Source organism: Tachysurus fulvidraco, chromosome 9 (genome assembly GCF_022655615.1).
Source record: "Tachysurus fulvidraco isolate hzauxx_2018 chromosome 9, HZAU_PFXX_2.0, whole genome shotgun sequence".
Lineage (NCBI taxonomy): Eukaryota > Metazoa > Chordata > Actinopteri > Siluriformes > Bagridae > Tachysurus > Tachysurus fulvidraco.
The window spans coordinates 17,298,550-17,318,723 of NC_062526.1; the positions used below are offsets into that span (position 1 = coordinate 17,298,550).

The 20,174-nt window shown below is 40.2% G+C and overlaps 2 protein-coding genes across 5 annotated transcripts in view; both read right to left on the reverse strand.

The window, feature by feature from the left end:
• Window positions 1–20,174, reverse strand: part of LOC113647473 (BOLA class I histocompatibility antigen, alpha chain BL3-7-like) — a 189,315-nt gene that overhangs the window by 88,165 nt on the left and 80,976 nt on the right. The gene's annotated exons all lie outside the window — the stretch shown is intronic.
• trpv4 (transient receptor potential cation channel, subfamily V, member 4) lies at window positions 1,795–20,146 on the reverse strand. 4 transcript variants are annotated; one of them, XR_007143911.1, is made up of 18 exons: window positions 19,253–19,530; window positions 15,734–15,832; window positions 14,473–14,855; window positions 13,382–13,560; window positions 12,183–12,335; window positions 10,933–11,073; window positions 9,969–10,267; window positions 9,479–9,658; window positions 8,617–8,775; window positions 8,449–8,541; window positions 7,951–8,024; window positions 7,685–7,850; window positions 6,438–6,504; window positions 6,036–6,343; window positions 5,701–5,828; window positions 5,389–5,504; window positions 2,680–2,952; window positions 1,795–2,598 (listed from the first exon to the last, which is right to left on the reverse strand). XR_007143911.1 is itself a non-coding variant. In XM_047818567.1 (17 exons), exons 2-17 carry the CDS (start codon window positions 15,740–15,742, stop codon window positions 2,840–2,842), a joined length of 2,568 nt encoding a protein of 855 aa, XP_047674523.1. In that variant the 5' UTR covers window positions 15,743–15,832; window positions 20,040–20,146; the 3' UTR covers window positions 1,795–2,839. The 4 variants fall into 4 exon arrangements, 2 of the variants coding, with proteins under 2 accessions (XP_047674523.1, XP_027009987.2); XM_047818567.1 differs by lacking the exon at window positions 19,253–19,530 and adding an exon at window positions 20,040–20,146 and having other exon boundaries at window positions 1,795–2,952; XM_027154186.2 differs by having other exon boundaries at window positions 1,795–2,952.

Below are 20,174 nucleotides of genomic sequence, written 5' to 3' on the forward strand. Positions count from 1 at the left end.
ATACTATGCTTATCTCCATGATTACAATATAATGACCTACCAACACTTGCCATATTCATGTTGTTGCCTTCAATTGCTTTAAAATAATTGAATTATTGGCCACTGCAGATTCCACTTCTTTGCCTTATAAAAGTCTTGAATTGCTTTTGTAGTACGTCTCAGGTCATTGTCCACCTGCACTGTGAAGTACCAACCGATGGGTTTTGAAGCATTTGCTCAGATTTAAAGTTACAAGGTGGCCATTCATTCATTCATTCATTCATTTTCTACCGCTTATCCGAACTTCTCGGGTCACGGGGAGCCTGTGCCTCAGGCCCGATGACGCCCGATCTCAGGCGTCATCGGGCATCGAGGCAGGATACACCCTGGACGGAGTGCCAACCCATCGCAGGGCACACACACTCTCATTCACTCATGCACTCACACACTACGGACAATTTTCCAGAGATGGACCGGGGGAGGAAACCGGAGTACCCGGAGGAAACCCCCGAGGCACGGGGAGAACATGCAAACTACACACACACAAGGCGGGAATCGAGCCCCCAACCCTGAATCGGGAATCGACCCCCCAACCCTGGAGGTGTGAGGCAAACGTGCTAACCACTAAGCCACCGTGCCCCCCAGGCCAAGTTGGCCGGCAATTATATATATATATATCACACATACACACATCTCCTTCTATTCTTCTAAGAATACATGTATGAGTGTCCATGTAGCATTAAGAATAATCGCTACATGCCATGGTTCCCCACTAGGGTGCTCTTATTCTATAAAGTAAACATTGATCTTTAGCTGAAGAGGAAATAATCTGTAAACCAAACCAAGCAGTTTAAAGGACAGTAATTCATGAAAAACGTCTTTTTATAAAGCTGAGAAAACACTACCACAGAATCTTATTTTACATATTTGAAGATAATTTTTTACACTGAATGAAGTGTGTTGGCCAACTGTTAGGAGCTCTAAATTAGGAAAAACGTCCGTAGCTACTAACAGTTTCCTCACACTGACTATTTAATTATTTCATTTTTATCGCTGTTTCACTCACAATTCATATACTTTGTCGCATGAGTCCTTATTCATCATGCTCTGTGCAGTTTATAGTAGTGTGTTGCTCTGAGCTGTTTTAAATAAACTGATACAAATCCATAATGAAAATACGAATAACTGATTTCACTGTCATTTATTATATGTTAGATTGTGTTATGAAAAATGCTGCATTGTGTAGCAGCTGATACACAACATGCATATTGTGAAAATGATATCTTCTGTGTCAGGTCACCATCCTGTTCATATTGAAGGGTCGATTCACTGATTCAGGGCCTTGAACAAGAGTCAACGTCACAGCCAGGAGTCGATTCCTCACACTGTATGAATACATGTTAAGTGTAAGATCACTTTAACATTGCAGTGTTTCAGTTAGCGAGGCAACAAGCGGATCTACTGTAGAACAATATTACATGTATTCTGAAATTTTAACAAATCAGGGGTTGACATAAAATAAAAATAAACTTGTGTGGGCAGGATCACATTACTTCAAGTTTAGTGATGGTTGGAAAAGATTTATGTTGTTTAATGCTTAAGTAGTGTTTTGTTTATATTCCTCTATGTGTGCTTATAAGCCACAATCATTGCTGGGTAAAGCAGTTCAAACATTTATTGTCTCTATACTGAATCAAAAAAGTCTTAGAAGCAAAATAAAACCCACTTCCTCACATCACAGAAACTCTACTGCCACCTACAGGTTCAGTCCTGAATTGTAATAGACATAAACACAAATGATGCTGGAGACGTGTATGCGCTTCATTAATACGTATTTATTGTATTTGTACTACTTGGAGTCCCATAAATAAGAAGGAAACTTTAGCCTTCTGCAAAAAATAAAGCTCTAAAATCTGTTATATTAGCCTCCAGAGCAAACGTCTTAATTGATCATTTATAGGAACTCTGTACAAGATATCACCTGATTCTGAACTACATTAATATTTTTACATAAAAATGAGTCACATGACTTTTTGAATGTAAAAAAGGTTCCTTTATGAATCTGACTGTACAGGCATACAACATGATATAAAGATTAAAAAAAAAATGATGTGCAAACCCAAAATGAACAAGATATGAAAAATACATCATATTGTGAACAGGAGGCATAATGTTAAGATTTAAAAACATGCTGTTTGGACCAAACTCTTACTATACACTGTTATTAGCTAACAGTTCCTCACTTCTACAGGTGTTTACTGTTGATATTACACACATTTTTGATGTTTGATTGCAAAAAAATGCTAATGAGACTAAACCAATGTGTCATGTTCAAGAAACTAATAATATTTTAATTATGACATGCTGGAAATTATTGCTGTTGTATTTTTAATTTTTTTTTTGTTTCTTTGTTTCTTTTAATATTTCACTATAAATAAAATTAGGTTAACCCAGTACATCATGAAAACCTTGTGTTTCCTCAAGAGCAGTAAATGCAAGAAAAATATTTATTTATCACTGCTTGAATGTTGTCTTTGGTATTTCCTTACTGCAAACTTATGATGTCTTTATTGTTTTTCTGAATGCTCAACAACATCCATATTATCTCCAGACACATCCCTGAGAAAGAATGCTGAAAATTACTTGACTTAAATATACAATAAAAAATTCATTAAAATAAAGTCTGTATGAAGTGCCTACAGCCAACGTGGACTTCCTCTCCTGTGCAGTGACTGGAGTGGACTTGGTCTCCTGTCCTGATGATGGCCTGTTTCCAGTCCTCTGTCTTCTGCTCTGCATCTGATCTCTCTGTGATTTTTCTATCTATAGTTGCAGTGCAGCTCTGTGGTTCAGTCCAGTTCTAGCTCGAGTTAAAACTGTTTCTGTTCTTCAGCGGCTCCATCATCTCCACCACGTGTTCTCTGGAGCCTCTGTTCAGCTCGATTACACGAGGAACCACTGTGGACCAGCGATCTGTAACACGCGCACACACGCACACACACACACACACACACACACGAGTACAGTTAATTAATACTGTGTGTGTTTTGTAAAAAAAAACAAAAAACTCAGGTTTATTCCTTCTGCTCGATTAAACAGAGGCTCCAGTACAAGGTACTTGTGGCTCAAATAGTGACATGAAGCAAATTACTTCATTTAAAACATGATCATATAGAACGTGGAGCCGTTTTTGATTTATTTAGGTACTTTATTTATACACTTGAAAGAATTTATTTATTTGGTACTTTATTTATAACACTTGAAATAAATCATATAAAAATATCATTTTAGAAAAAAATCCCAAAGGCTTAAATGTCTTAATGATGGCGCTGAATGTGCCCCCAAGATCAAATCTGGTGTCTTAGAGCTCTTTGGACCTGGTTCATAGTTCTGTTGACATTAATACATCAGTATATATTGTTATGGCGGAGCTTGTACCGTCGCCTTCAAAAGATTAAATTAGCGCTCCTCCCACTACTGCCACGGTGGTGCTGAATGGACAGCGTCAATTTCAGCTCCACGTATGTTTTGGATAGCCGACGACCTACAGGCCGGCTGGAAGTCACCTCTTGCTGCCTAGCCTCCTTGGTCTCGCCTCACGGCTAGAGCCGCTATCCTCGAAGACTAAATACTCTTTTTTCTCAGTTCTTTTGTTTCTTCTGGAGATGAATCTGGCCTGTGTTTGGGCTTTTAAATGAAGCTAGCTGGCTAACTGATCAAGCATTTCTCCTTGGTTCACTAAAGTTGATGATAATCTGTTCTCTGTTCTTGACCTTAACGTGATCCTGTACTGTCTGTGTTCTGCCTTGTAGCAGTGCCTTTTCTACAATATCAAAACACTTGAAATAAATCATATAAAAATATCATTTTAGAAATTCCTGTTTGAAATAGACCAGAAAAATGATCAAAAATGTTTTGGTGACTCATAATTAGCTACATAACTGTTCTGATTGTACAGTTCAAAGTTCAGGAGTATTTGTTACCTTGTTACAGGTACAGTTTGCATATCGTCCAAACCACGATGCCATTGCCACGGCCCTTCAATAAAGACACGTACGTACAGTACGAATGCTGTTCATAGACTTTAGTTTAGCATTCAATACCATCATCCCTCAGCACCTGATTGGGAAGCTGGGACTGAACACCTCCCTATGCAACTGGATCTTGTACTTTCTGACTGGGAGACCTCAGTCAGTCCAGATTAGGAACAGCATCTCCAGCACCACCACAATGAACACTGGAGTCCCTCAGATCTGCATGCTCAGTCCACTGCTGTTCACTCTGCTGACTCACGACTGTGCAGCAATGCACAGATCAAACTGTATTATCAAGTTTGCAGATGACACGACCGTGGTGGGTTTCATCAGCAAGAATGACGAGTCAGCATAAAGAGAGGAGGTGCAACAGCTAACTGCCTGGTGTAGAGCCAACAACCAGTCTCTAAATGTTGATAAAAGATGATGGAGTCTCTCTTCCCTCTATCAGGAACATTTACACCACACGCTGCATCCGCAAAGCCAACAGCATTTTGGATGACCTCGCACACACTCTTCACCCTACTGCCATCTGGAAAAAGGTACCGAAGCATTCAGGCCCTCACGACCAGACTGTGTAACAGTTTCTTTCCACAAGCCATCAACAAGACTTCTTAGTAACTGAACTGCACAACACTCACATGCACATCACACACTTCCAATATATATCCATCGATCTTTTTACATGCTGTTTTTTGCACACTTTTTTGCTATTTGCACACGCTGTCTGACATATCAGTCGTTTGCTGTTTTGCACAATACTTCAAAATATCTCCGGTAACTGCTGCTATAACACTGTTATCATTCCAGTATTTCTGCACACATAATATTGTCTGAACATACAGTATTTACACTGTTTCTTTCTATTGTCTCTTGTCTTGTATTGTTTTGTTTGCACTGTCTTTTGTCCTGCACTGTATCGTCTGTCTTGTTTATCCTGTCCTGCACCGTTTGCACCAGGTTGCACAGATGCACTTTATGTGGCTCTTACTACTTACTCAGTCCTTAGCTCTGTCTTTGTTTTATGTAGCACAATGGTCCTGGAGAAACACCTTATTTCACTGTGTACTCCAACAGCTATATATGGTTGAAATGACAATAAAAGCTTCTTGACATGACTTTGTTAACGATTCTTTTTAAACCTCTGGATATTTCTGATCATTCTAGTCCACCAATATTGAATGTGAAGCTCTCCCAAAAACATGGTCTTGTGTTTCTGGGCTTTGTGGACTGGAATGCATCTCTGCTAGCTTCTGAATGAAAATGCCCCAGATTAACTGGGATGTGGGAGGAGCCGGGAAACTGAATCAACAGAATCAATCGCCTTAGAAAACGTGGGTGTGTGTGTGTAAAAGAGAGAGAGAGCAAGCCCCACCTCGTCGCAGTCGTTTTGTGTTGCCATGTGCGTGTTCATTTTGCTCTTTGAGTCCTGGATCCTCATTAATGATTCCCAGATTGTGGTTCCAGTCTGACCATTTCACCTCATCCACTCTGGAGGAAAACAAACAAACCTTCACTGGATTTTCTAACTTTATGAGGACAATTCATTAACATGATGACTGTGGCTAATCAATGCTCTGCTTTTACCACATTTTTAAATACAAGCAAAATATTTACTTGTGAGGACCATGTGAATATTACTGTCTACATAACTGTAGGAGGACCTTCAGACATGTTTGGGACGCACCTGAAGCACCAGCGTTTATCAGGCGTCCCGTCCCAGTTCTTGCCCACTGTTACCATTTCACCCACACGGAACTTTTTGCGCAGACACACAGGTAAAGAGCGCTCGATGTCTAGGATCGTTGTGGCCCACTGAGGATCACACAGACAGTTCAGTGTGATCAGCGAAAGTTTTCATCAAGTCAACCTCTTAAGAACATAATAAAGTGTTCAGTGAGTTATGAGTGTTCATAATAAAGCAAATTTGGACAGAAATTGCCTCTAACTGATCATTAACATCTGTCAGTAATGTTTCCAGATTCTCCTGGGGTGTCATTGTGTAGCTCACTCCAAGTTCACCTGGAGCTTCCAGATCTTCTTGCTCTGTTTGGACACCTTGGTGACGGTCTGACCCATCAGAGCGATCAGCATGTTGAGCAGGAGCACAAAAGACAGGACAATGTAAGTGACAGCAAGGATGAGGCAGACAGCTGGGTACTGCATACCCTGGAGCATTTCTTCCAGGTTTCCCAGCCCGATGGTCAGTTTGAACAGGTCCAGCAGAAAGGTGCTGAAAGCTACTGTGTCTCTGCAGTACGACTTTACTGTGATGTCCCAGGTAGTGTCTGTGGTGTTGGGGGGACACGGATTGAGCAGAGACACCAGAGCTAACAGAGAAGAGAACAGTCAAGAATACGAGAGTTAGTGTTGTCTGTGCTAAATAACTGTATTATTTATAACATGCATCATTGTTTTCCTTACCTGAGGCGTAGCCGATCATGAAGAGGACATAGACCAACAAGAAGCGAAATAGATCTTTAAACAGAATCTACACCATATAATAAAACAGTGAGGGAGCAGAGCAACATGCATTAATTATACATAAGGCAACAAATAATAACAAGCAGAGATTTGAATGGATTAAGGTAAACGGCCAAAAGTCTGTTTCCTTATACTTTGAACAAAATAAACCTGCAAAACGCTTTTTACTGTACAATATATTCTCCTACACTATTGTTTTTGTGTGCACAAACATGAAGAGCTCCCTCTAGTGGCCACTTTGAGTGAGCTCACATTAGACAGAAGTAGGTTCCTTCCCAAACCTTCCGTTCAACATATGTGACGATAATACAGTGTTGATCCTGACAAACGATTGTAATAAAAAGTAATTAGATCATCATCAAAAATCCACTTTGATCCACACAAAATACACAAATATCACCAGCTCGATCACAATTATGGCTCCTGACAAACTGTTATCTAACCAATTCAGTTTCGGAGAACTCAAGGAACCAGTTGAAAAGGATTGTTGTTTGTAGGACTCAAGGCTCATGAGATATTGAGCAGAAAGTGTAACCCTGAGCCTTAGCACTAGCATTGGGGCTGACTGGGGCTACTGACCTGACCTACTGACCTGCTTTTATGACTTACAGTTATGTTTGCATTTTCATTTATCCTAACAATTACACTGGAGTTCCAGTTGCTGGGTTGACTGGATTTCAACCTGGATTTATTTTTACCTATCCAGACCACCAGGGGGCATCTTCACCTTAATTTTAACCACTTCACTTCATGTGACTCCTGCACTGTTTATTTTGATAGATATATTCTGTATCTTGTCTTGTCCTGTCTTGTCCTGTTTTTGCCTTTAAATCCTTTTTATCTTGATGTTTTTTCTGAAAGCTGGACATTTGACCCTGCTGTGTTTTGAACAGTGTTTGGTATGGAAGCTGTTTGTTACAGAAACACTGTATTAACCCACATGAGTATAACTGTCATGTAATCAGTGGGTATTAATATCAAGATTAGTAAATCATTTCATTAGAAAATAACATATTGTAGTAAAAAACTGTAAAATATTCCAACAAAACATCAACTTCATTGTTATAAAATATGACCTAATTCGTATGATTTAAGTAATTTAACTATTAAATCATTATTAAATATATAGAATTTATATAACTTATTATGTGAATGATTAACAGTACTTTGTGTGTGTGTGCGTGTACCTTCTGGATCATGATGCTGTATGTGCCAGTGAGTTTGAAGCCTCTGGTGAAATAGAGTGTGTTCATCCATCCTAAGACCAGCGCACACACCATCACCATCACGTAGTGCTGCACTCCGGCCAGGTACAGAGCCACCGTCACCAACACCAGCACTGAGTACAGAAAACTACCCACAAACACACACGTGTCATAAAGTGTGTGTATATGTATCTCTCTCTCTATCGGGTGTGTGTGTGTGTGTGTGTGTGTGTGTGTTTCTGTCTTACTAGAGGAGTTGAAAGGATCCATCAATAAACAAAGAGCTGACTGCCGGACATTTCTTCAGAAACAGGTCCTTTATCTGAAAGAGAGAAAGAAATTCCAGCAGAAGTAAAATAAAAGTAACAAAACAATAGAGTTTAAGGATGGGATTTGCCAAAAAAATGCTATCGTATAATTCCGTTCGAGCTAAATCAGTCAGGGCATGTGTCTTGTGTTAACGTCTATAGGTTTGTACGGGAACATCAGGACTAGTGTAGCTCCTTCCAGTGTAGAGAATTCATCATGAGTTTGGGGATGTCTTTCTTTCTGAGTCTAGCTTTTCTCTAGGTTTCCTCCTCATATGGAGTTTATATTCTTGCCACCGTCACCTCTGATTTGGTCATTAGGGAGAAACATTCACTTGAATATCAAACATTCACTTGGTGTGATGAAGTGAATGTTTGATATCCTTTAAAGCTTATTCACTTGTGAGAGTATGTATTGTGTGTGTAAGAGAGACTCACGTTACTTATGAAGAAAAACAGTCCAGAGCCGAATGTGATCAATTCTCCTGCCAGACGCAGTTTATCTCCTGTAGTTACGTATGGATATGGAGGCTGAGGAGGGATTTGAACCGTTAACACAAACACACACAGATCTGTGAACATGTAGTGTGTGTTTATGGTGCTCACCGTGCTTCCTGAAGGACGGTAGTAGGCGACGAGTGTGAAGGCGATCATGGTGATGAGGTACGACACCACGCTGATGTAAAACGTCATGGAGGCAAATTTCTGCCATTTTGCCCTCAGCAGCTCATTAATTGGCTCCACGGCCAACATCTCGTGACGGTTCTGCATAAGCAATATCATTACACGTAAACATGAGTACAAATTCCTTGCTTTGTCCCTGTGCCTCAGAAAGAAGACAGTTTCTTAAATGTTTTTTCTTGATTTTAATTTATTTTATTTGTTTTCTGTTTGTTTATTTGTTTAAAAACATTTCAGAATTCTCAGATTATGAATTTGAGACAAAATGATTTTCTCTGATTCAAAAATGTTCTTTTCCCCCTAATCTGTCATGGCTTCATTTTTTTTGCCCCTCTTCTGGGTGCTGAAATGTTTGGGACCGCAGCACACCATCCTGATCCACACATTTGAATATTGGCACACGTTTTCGCACTGACAGAACCCTTACACACCTCTCCCCAGTTTATCTGAGCTGAGACCAGCACTGGGAGTCAATCTGCAGCAGTGAGAACAGAGAATCCTCACTACTAGTCTTCCAGGGACACTCTGTCTGTACTTAATAATCCTTAGGTTTTCACTTTTCCTTAGGCTTTTTAAACCATCCCCTAGTTTACTGAGTACAGACTTGTGAATGATGAGAATAAGTCTTAAAAGTGTCCTCTGTCTCAAGTCTCAGCTCTCTATTGTCATGAAGGAGCTATAAATATATAACTCAACTGAAATAAAAACAGCTGGATTTCTGTTCGTTTAACATCTTGAGATATACATTTTTTCACTCCTGTGTATCTTTGTGTTTCTCATCAGTTACCTCGATCCTGCTGTTATAGACGAGGATCTCCAACACAGAGACATCCTCGCCACAGGTGTCCAGATAAGACAGGTCATAGAGAGACGAGTAAACGGGTCCATACGCCCAGTCCTTAAACTTCCTGCACAGGTGACGCACCTCATCATCTTTTATTTCTCTCCGAATTATGTGCTGAAAAACCTGCAATAGAGAAACATCACATTTAAATGAAAGCATTTAGAGCATCTAATCTTCTCCTGTACAGCTGTATATATACTGTACTATACTGTACTATAACCCACTGACTATACTGCTATCAGTCATCTTTTATATAGCTAAGACACTATACACCAGTAACTATAGTGCTACACAAAATCAAATATTAGACTGTAAAACATTTAAACTATGACTATGAGTCAGCAATTATTTTTTAAAGCAATCCATCAGTGTATTTATGAGCACAGTTTTTAATCTCCATGTTGCTACAGGTGATACAACTACGAGGTCTCACCCCGATCTTGCCGAGTTTGGCGGCCATCATGAGCGGTGACATGCCGTCATTGTTGAGCACCTGCTCCAGGTTGCTTTCTGGGTAAAGCTTTGCGCTCTTGATAAGCAGCAGGTCGTACATCTTAGTGACGAAACGTGTGTTTTCACGCGTGTTGTCTGCCACGTGCACGAGCGCATGCAGGACCGTGTTGCCACGTGAGTCCTGACGCCGCAGATCTGCTTTCTTGTGGCTGTTCTCGATCAGATATTGTACCATGGCAGGCTGGTTAGTGCAGCTGGCCAACGAGAGAGGGAGTTCACCTGGATAATCACACACACACACCCAAAGACCCACACACCTATAAGAAACACTTTTTATTAAGACAGCCATTTAAAATATTTTTAAGTGGCTGATAAAATCCAACAGCTGGAGTTAAAATAAAATAAACCGCTCCTGTCTTTGAAGCTTTTTCGAGATCTGAGATTCACATTGATTTATTGTCAGTAAAAATAAAAGGTTGTACTAGCACACCTTTACCAGCAGGAGGCGAACACGCTGAGCCTCAAAACAGACGTACCTTTCACATGCTGAGCTGGATTAGTTTAGGACATGAAGTCACACTGCTCCTGAAAGACTGAACTGTCCTCCTGCCGTAAGGGTGGAGCAGCTAAAATAAGCTAAGATTCAAGGCCAATAAATGACCTAATAACATGCTCCAACAATTTGTCCTCAGTAACTAAAGTTCTTTCATTCTGTAGCTCTCTGGTACTGCACATTTTACTGTTCAGTTCATTAACACATTCCTGTTAAATAGCTTGAAATATTCCCCAGATTCCCTGAATTAAAGCACCTTTTGGGTTCTGATCACTGTCTGATGTCTAACTCCTCTCCTTCATCAACTTCATGTTTTTTCCTCTTTATTCACTTTTCCTCAATAACAATACTGCTGTTCCTCATACACGGAGAAGTGAAGATGGAGGTTTACCAAAGTAAAAATATCCCCCCTCATCTCGGGGCTGGAAGAATCGTCCCCGAGCCTGAGCATGAACATCTGCTTCTTTCTCCACCAGCAGCTCAGTGTAGTGTTTACAGCGTCGCTCGATGGCAATGTGCAGAGCTGTCTGACCTGCAGCACACACACACACACGCACACAGGCACACACACACATGGTAAATAAACACCACCATAGAGCAACCCTGAAAGAAAACCAAATAAACAACTACATCTTTACAGCTGATAAAGAGGTAATACTGAATGGCATGAACAGGAAATGACATCAGCAATCTGGACACATTTTGTGATTAATTACCAAAGTGAAGCAGATTAAATCTGCTGCATATACACTATATAACTGCTGTCATTTAAAAATGAAAAGATTTCCAGTGCATTCTGGGTAAGCTGTATTTCCTTACAGTGATGACCATGTAACAAACTTCACTTGAGTGAACACCATGTCAGAAACCTGAGCTGTTGCTATAGAAACAAGAAGGAGTGCATGAATATAACCCTATGAGTTTACAGCTGTACTTCTTTCCTGACCACACCTTCTGACCAATCAGGATTCAGCAGCACTGTGGTGTCACCAGATATATGAAATCATGGACTGGTGTACACTACCATATACACATACACCCTCTAAAACTGAATGAATGGACCTGAACCTCAGGAAGAGAAGTGACATCATCAGACTGGGTGTGTCACTGGGAAACTAGGGTTTGAGCTGGATTGGTGCATCATGAAACACACAGACGTGTGTGTGCTGTTAAGATTAGTGCAGGGTGGAGACTAACGACAACAGCAGCTCTTTCACAAACCAACAAACCACACACACAAAGAATAAAATGCCAGCGTGGCACGTGTAGGTGAACGCGTTTAAATTCCCACAGAATTTTCAGCATTCGCCTTAAACTACGCTGCTGCTGGATTCTGAATCCTGATTGGTCGTTGATTAATTCTCTATAACTGCAGCTCTGACAGCAGTGCAGCCACAACACACAGGTTTATATTACTGCACTCAGGGTGTAATCAGTGATAAGGTGAAGACCTCTGTTAAAAGCCGTGGGTGTGGCCTTTGCAGCTGTCAGTCTCAGTGAAGGGGGTGTGGCTTCTGCACCCAGAACATTCTGATATGATGAAATCTTGGAGATTTCAAATGTATGTTTTTTTTACCCTAGTATTGCTACATTCATTTTTGGCTGAGGATATGTCACCAGTTCTGTGTGCTCTCTCCTTACCCCGGTAGTAGAGGTCTCTGAAGGGTGTGTTGACGAACTCATGCAGGTTCCCCGTCTGCTCAGCGACGTCCAGCAACAACGGGATGGTGTTGTTCCTCCCACCGTATAAATTCAGCAGAGCTTTCAGAAGACACGTTTTCCCTGTGGACGGCTCTACACAGAAACATACAGTCAGATAACGTGTACATGTTACTCAGCAGATCATTTTAACTCGCTTATTAGATGTTCTGTAATGACGAGACCTATCCCACAGGTGCATTAACAGCTGTACTGTCAGACCATTCTGCAGACAGGAAGCTCACTGGTTCCACAGAGCACATGAAAGTAAATGCTCACAGGAGCTTGAAGAACCCTGATACACATTTCCAGCTGTGATCATGTCACTTTTTTAAGTTTATTTTACACTGTGGGATTCAGACATCTTTTCAGGTTTCAGAAAATTTCAGGTCCCCATGAAATTTTCCCCAATTTGTATCATTTCCAAATCATTTAGAATGACATTAGATCAGATTACATCATCGATCGGCACGATCCAGCAAGCATCTTGTGCAGAAAAACAAACACTGCTTAAATTCATGGGGGTGACAACCTCTGGTCTAAAAGGTCAGACTGGAGCCTCCACTGTTTACTCTTCCAGGGCAGGATGAAATGCCAGAACATGAGTGTGAGACAATTCAGAGCAGAGAGACCCTTAGCTGTGACTTTTCACTTCACTTTGTTAAGTTCCCACAATCCTTTGAGGACGGAAGCGGTGTTTTAATGGGACCTACTCAGTCATAACAGATTACAGACTGACACAGGGGTGAAAGGACAGAGATAAGACAGAATGGAATTTCCTGCTAGATGGAATACTGCAGCTTGTGTCTGTTCTGTTAAACATGCGAAAAAGTTCAGAAAGTCAGAAGTGCTGATGCCAAAGATAATATTTATAAATAATTATTTGTGCTTCCCATGTAAACTTTAAGACAACAAACACACTACCTACTGTCTGAGTCCTGTGTCCATTTCTTTACACTTCCTGTCTCATCAGCATACTTCCTGCTTCCTGTTTCTGTCCTGTTCTAGCTCCTGCCCAGACCAAACACCTTCAAATCATCTCAGTATGTAAACTTATGAGCCATATTTAGCTTTCTTTTCTGCTCACTGGCCCCATGGGTCACTTTGTAGGTGTATTAACATTAATTAAGTCTGTGCTTCACCTCTGAACTCCTCGTCCGTTAGTCTCTTGTTGTGACTCTGCAGGAACTCCAGCAGTCCATCCAGAGCATCCGGATCTGCCCGAGATACAGCATCGAACAGTACCGTGCGATTAAACAACTTCAGAACCCTCGGAGGATCCAAGCTGAGCTCATCACAGGACACCACGTTGTCTGTGTTCCTGTGAGAGAAGGACACAATGTGAGCAATCTGGTGAATATTCATTTTCAGTTGTGGAACTTTAGAAACAAACAATTAATACTTCCCAAATCTAGTGTCCTGAAACTAAAGGTTTCCTCATTTATGATTTACTGTAGATTTCACTCCCTTCAGGATTTTGCTGCAGCTTTTTTATTTATAATGCAAGTTTTTGTAATGCTTTTTATGGATTGAACTGCTTAAATCTGTGAAATCGCAAGCCGTGGGTTCTTCTCTAAACTCCTGCAAGTGAAGACACATGTTTAATGACCTCCCAAATCTGCCGTCTCTGTGATCGCAAAAATCCCAAAATTTGAGATTTATGTTTTCTATCTAGATACTGGCAGACGATGCACAAAAGTCATCTTATAGTCCTAAACAGATGATCGTCACTAACTGAGCAGCTTCTTCAATAAACCTGTGTATGAGGAGGAAAAACTAACAGCCAAACTGTATAAACATTCCCTCAAGAGGTAGCAAGGAAACAACAACACGGGCCGCACCTATAGTATAAATACAGCAGTGTAGCTGTAGCCATCCTAAACGGCAGCATATTCACTATTTACTCTTTTAAACAGTGTAACTCCAGCCATGCTGCTGGAGATCTAGCACCTCTACACACCACCAGATGCATCATACTGGTATCTTTATTGCCTCCAAATATGTTTCATCTGTGAGAAGGCAGCTTAGCTACTAAAATCTGTCTTGATCATACAGTGTAATTTTAGCTGTTTGTCTTCTGAGGGTTAAGAGAAGCAACAGATCTGAATTTCAACCCCAGCTGAGGGAGAATACAGATTATCCACGACACCATAATGCCCTGTTCACTCTAACTGCACATCACACTGCATCATCGTACATCAAATATCTGTCTGGAATCCTTTATCCTCCTCACCCACGAGCAAGCTTCTTCCTGCGCCATTTGGGATTATTGGCAGCACGATATGTGCCGTAGTCGAACAGCGAGTCCATAGGGGCCTGTTTGGGGCCTGTGTTCCCCGGGGCCTCATAGATGGTGGATTCAAGCCGGTCCATGGGGTTAGTGATGCCCTTCTTGAAGGCTCCCTGGAACTTGTTGCGAAGATTGGGCTTGGTCTCTGTCCGTGTGGCAGCAGGAACACTGTTCTCCTCTGCATCCAGGATACCGGCCACCGACGATAGAGGGAACACTGATTCCTTGTCCCCTGAAGCATCGTGACTGAGGGAAGTGTTACTGCTAGAAACCGGGTCCGTCTCAGCTCTGACCAGGCGACAGCGTTTTAATAATGTGGTGGAAACCTAGGAGCGATTTGAAAAGAAAAATGACAACCAAATAAGCATTATTATATAATGCTGCTGAAAAAGTGTAAACCTCTACACAGCTCCAAAGCAATATAAACATGTTGAATAGAAAGCAAATAGACACGAAACTACTGCATGTCTTGAGAGACATAAGAGATGAGAGCAGCAGGACTGAAGTACAGTGAGTTATTATGAAACAGTGTTATTAAAGGAGAAGAAATAACCAGATAATGAAGAGAGATCAATTCAATTGAAAAAGAGAAAAATGAAGTAAAAGTTCATTCTTAATAGTTCCTTGAAAACGGCCCCACAGTGGAAACTTGCCTCATATTCTCTGAGTGTTCCCAGGTTTGTTAGCTCACCCAGTTTTACAGTTGTCCTATTCCCTAACTTTCCTGTCTAACAAGTGTTCTGGGTTTATGATTACCCAGTTATCCTATTTTGCACGTTTAACTGTTTTCATACTGCTTTGTTTTCCACTTCCCATATTTTCCAGTTGTCAGTTCCTTGTGCCCCAGTTTCCCTTCTGCTCCAGCTTTCTTACTTCTTTCCCAAGAATAAAATATTATGGTTTCTTGTTTCATACTTACTTTATCTTTCTAACTGGCCACAAAATGATGGAATGACTAAAGCAGAGTTCAAGCTTCACAGAATAGTAAATGTGAAATAAATCAAGATCTTTACCTCTCACTGTCCTTGTGAGCTGAGAACATATTGAATGAAGACCACTCAGGTTTCTGAATACAGGACTAGAGATTATGTTAAAAACTTCAACAGGACTCCTAAAAGAGATCCCTGTTTCTGATGGAAAACACACACACACACACACACACACACACACACACACACACACACACACACACACAGTTCCTTACCTCATTCATCCCTCAGGTAGTGTGTTCCTGCCAAATTCCTCGTCAGTTGGTTCTGCTAAAGGGAGAAGGCCTCCTGCTTGGTCAGAGATTTGGACTAAACTGAGAAAAAAAAAAAAGAAAAAGTAAATGTCAACCAGTTAAAAGCTGCCTGAACCTTTTTTGTTGCATGAACACACCATGTTCCCTCTGAAAGGGCAGAAAATGAGGAAATGTTTTGGGCCAGGTGTCCGATTCCATTCACAGAGCTGAATGGCTGCCTTCCTTATTTTACATGCGGTCACGTGTGATTGGTCAGAAGGTTTTGATTAATATGCTATAACAGAAGCTCTGACAGTAAAGCAGCTTCACACAGCAGGATTGTATCTGAATACAGGCATTTCTGGACGGAGTCTCCAGTGTCAGCACATTGATTTATGCTGTTATGCAGTTTTAAAAAAATAGATGAGTTACATTTTACATTAAAAAATAGAGAAGAGAATGGTAAAAAAAAAAAATAAATAAACTATGCAAAGCCAATATTTAAATGGGACAGCCTACATTTTTCTAAAAATTGGTAAATGTGTTTTTGTTTTGTTGGGGAATCTGAAATGTTTTTGTTATTCCTCAATAACAAAGAAGTCATGAAATGAACACATATAGCAAAACATGCAGTAAAGAATAAGAGTCTTGCACAGTAGTGTGTCTAGATGTCATGAGAATATTGTAAATGAAAGAATTACAGGAAAAGGAAAGGCAATTATCAAGACATCAAATTGACATTTGCATGGACCTACTAGTCAAATGAAAAAACCTACAGTATATAAATGCAGAACTTCCCCATTACATAATGTTTAACAAAATAAACATGCTACGTGATGCCTCTTTTACAGTTTGAGCTGTGAATCACCAATCATCCAAACTTCAGTGCAGCGGAAGCCCTTCGTGTTTATTAAGTTCCTGGATGAGTCCCGACTCATCACAACATTCCTATTCTCTTCCCAGTCTCCCAAAAAATCACAAAGACCCTCAAAGACAACGCAATAATCATCTCACTGAGCAAACTCTGTTACTGCTAATCCTGTGGCTTTACAAGCTGGGGATGTTATCAGGAATGATCCTATTCCCAGATCACCTGCTTACTCCATGTTCAGCTACAAAAACACAGCTAATCATGTTGGTGCTTGTCTTCAGCTGTTCCCACCACCTAGCTCTACAATCCTGTTTGATAAGTACTCATAAAAACGTCTGATAAACAATGTAGGGGGGAAAATCTGGTACATTAACGTTATTTCTTATTGGATTAGACTTCATACTAATGTTAGACACTTGTTCATATGTACCGGTTTCAACATAACATGTTCACATACAGACACACTTTATTATATTATAAATCTCATGCTTTATTAATCTGTTCTCTTCTGTTTATTTTGAAAAAAAAGGTAGGGGAGCTGGACATGTTGCCCTCAGGATAAATGTGGCCTTGCTTGATCCTTAGGCTAGAACTTGTGCTGGGTTTTGTTTGCCACTGAGCTGCTAGAAAGTCAAAAAGAACAAGACCCAACTTGTTTTGTGGACTTTCCACATTAAATGACATGGCAGTCATTCATAAAGAATGGTGTTGCTCTTTAGTAAACTGCTGTAGTGTGAGAAGAACAAGCACAACAATCAACAACCACAGTAAAGCTGCTCTAGAAAGTTCTGCATAGTTGTAGGAAGTGTTGTGGCTAAAAGCCTGACGTGATACTCCAGCTTAATTCCAGCTACTGTAAATCATTGCCCACTAGGAAGACGTAGTAGCGGTCACAGACTTCACTTCCTCACTGTGATTGTGTTTGTCACTCTAAGTACAAAAAACACGGTGTAGCTGCTCTATAAGTCATCCCTAACCGCTTACTAGCATTTACGTCACACAAGATTCAGTGCTCTTGTGTGCATCAAATCAAAGTAGTGGTCTAAGTTGGATTGTTAGTAATAGAAAATAGCGAGAGCAGTGTGTCTGAAGATGTATTGCATCACCGCAGCGTTACATGCAAAGCACCAAGATGCCACATTTAAATGTGATGCTTAGTGTTTTTAATCATCAAGCATTCTGCAGACTGTGGATATATTTCCAGGAGCACTGTGTGCTTGTGTAAAGCAGTAGTCTGTCAGTTCTACTGTTAAATTAGCAAATATTTGGGCTTCATTTTATTGTTGTTGTTGTTGATGATTGTTGAGGTACATGATCCGGTGTCCCAGAGTGTCATAGTGTGGAAGTCATCTTAAAAATAATAGTGTTGAGATTGTCAGTATTTATCAGGAAGTTTGTAGATAAGAGAATGTTATTCTTCCTGTTTGATTGCTTACAGTAACAGAAGAAGCTTTCCCTAAATGAAAAACTTCCCCAAGCCTCTCATTAGTAATAGTATTAATAGTATTATTGTTATTTTGGAAACATGTTAGATTTATCCAAATTATAACAGAAACAAATCAATTAAATAACTAGCACAAACAAAGTAATCATAAAACATAGAATTAACAAATAAACAAAACCTGAATAATTAATACATATAAATAAACAGAATAGAAAGACCAACAAAAATAATTATGAAATCAAAAGATAATTAAAATTGACGATGTAAATAAACAGAACAAGTAAATAAATACAAACAAATGAATAAATAATTAAGACTAATCATTTAGTAATCATAATGGTAGTCAGGGTTTAAGTTTTATACTAATCACTGAAAGACTGAGTTCAAGTCTTAGGAGTGGCATAAAACTTTAACCCCCACTACTCAGCCCTCAATACTCAATTTAAACACTAAGCATTAAGTACTGAGCAAGCAGTCTGATGTCTGTTCTAACACACTTAATTAATCCCAGAGAGAACGACTGCATGATATGGTCACATCATCATATGCTCAAATGCTATTACAGTGATGATAAAATAACACACTCACACACAGATGTTTAGGGATTAGTTAAAGAGATGCGTTTACATATCACACCCTTTATTTCCATGTGTTTACATATCCGTGTCTGTAGTACCTGACCTGCAAAAATGATCCTTCAGTACAGAATTTAGATTTGTAAACTACACTTTGTTTGTTGTTGTGTGACGTCCTGTGCTTCACAATAACTCAATCAAACATCCCTTTCTTGCCCTCTTGAATGGCTGCTGGTCCCCTGTGTGTGTGTGTGTGTGTGTGTGTGTGTGTGTGTGTGTGTGTGTGTGTGTGTGTGTGTGTGTGTGAGTGAGTGAGTGAGAGAGAGAGAGAGAGAGAGAGAGAGAGAAGTTCATCACCCTGCCCTCTTAGTTTCATACAATAAGACGGCATCAGTCACCACGTGAATAAAGCGTGTTTTCACGTCATTGTGGTGAAAACAGAAGAGCGCGAGTGAAACGCTCACGTTTGTTTGTTTACAAACTAATTCTATTTTCTCTTGATATCCTAAACTTCATACAATGAATTACTTAACATGTCTCTTGATATTCCTCTTCCTAGCCAGGTGAAGACAATGAAACGCTAAAATGAAATAAAACACAATAAAACTTACCTGATGAGATCAGCGCTGATTGAACCGCACGCGCTGGATTTAATAAAACTGAGGGGGAAAAGCAGATTCCTGCCAAAAATCCTCGAGAATTGAATAAAATTCCGCTGTAATATAGCGAGTCTCTGTACAACTATGTGATTCCCAGAGTCAGTGAGGAAGCAACTGTGGATGTGTGAGCGCTTCAGTAGCCTCAGGCGCTGGGTGTATCTCATGCTGCACGCTTTCACCGCCCCTCAGAGGGAAACCGCCTCAAATACACTCACTCAGCCGGCTAGACTACTGTTAGTGTTCACTGTCTCTCACACACACACACACACACACACACACACACACACACACACACACACACACACACACACACACACACACACACACACACACACACACACACACCCCTAGATACAACCAAGGAAAGTGCTGGACTAAAGTGAATCACACACACACAAACAGAGAGAGAGAGAGAGAGAGAGAGAGAGAGAGAGAGACAGAGATTCAGCAAGTGATTAATGTAATCTAAATATAGCAAAGGAAAATATTCAGGTAGTCTCACCTTATACAGAATTCGCAATTATATAAAACCAGTATATTACAGAGTACATATTCAATTGTGTTGAACTTCACAATGTAAAGTGGCTTCATATCCCACTGGCTGCAGGAAAGTTTAAAAAAAAAAAAAACCCACTCTGAACTTTTTATTGAATTGTGTGATGCACACCTTGAGGTTGAGGTTTATGGATGTTGTGTTCATTGGGAGATTTGTTTGCAGTTGTAGAAAATCTTTCATTACCTGTTGATCATCTCTGTTGTATAAGTAATAAAAGCCAAAGATTTGACTCTGCTTGGTTAACTGAATCCTGTGGTGTAACAGAGCTCCTTCTCTGGACAATCGTATAGCACCATGGTAAAGCAGTGTGACGTCATG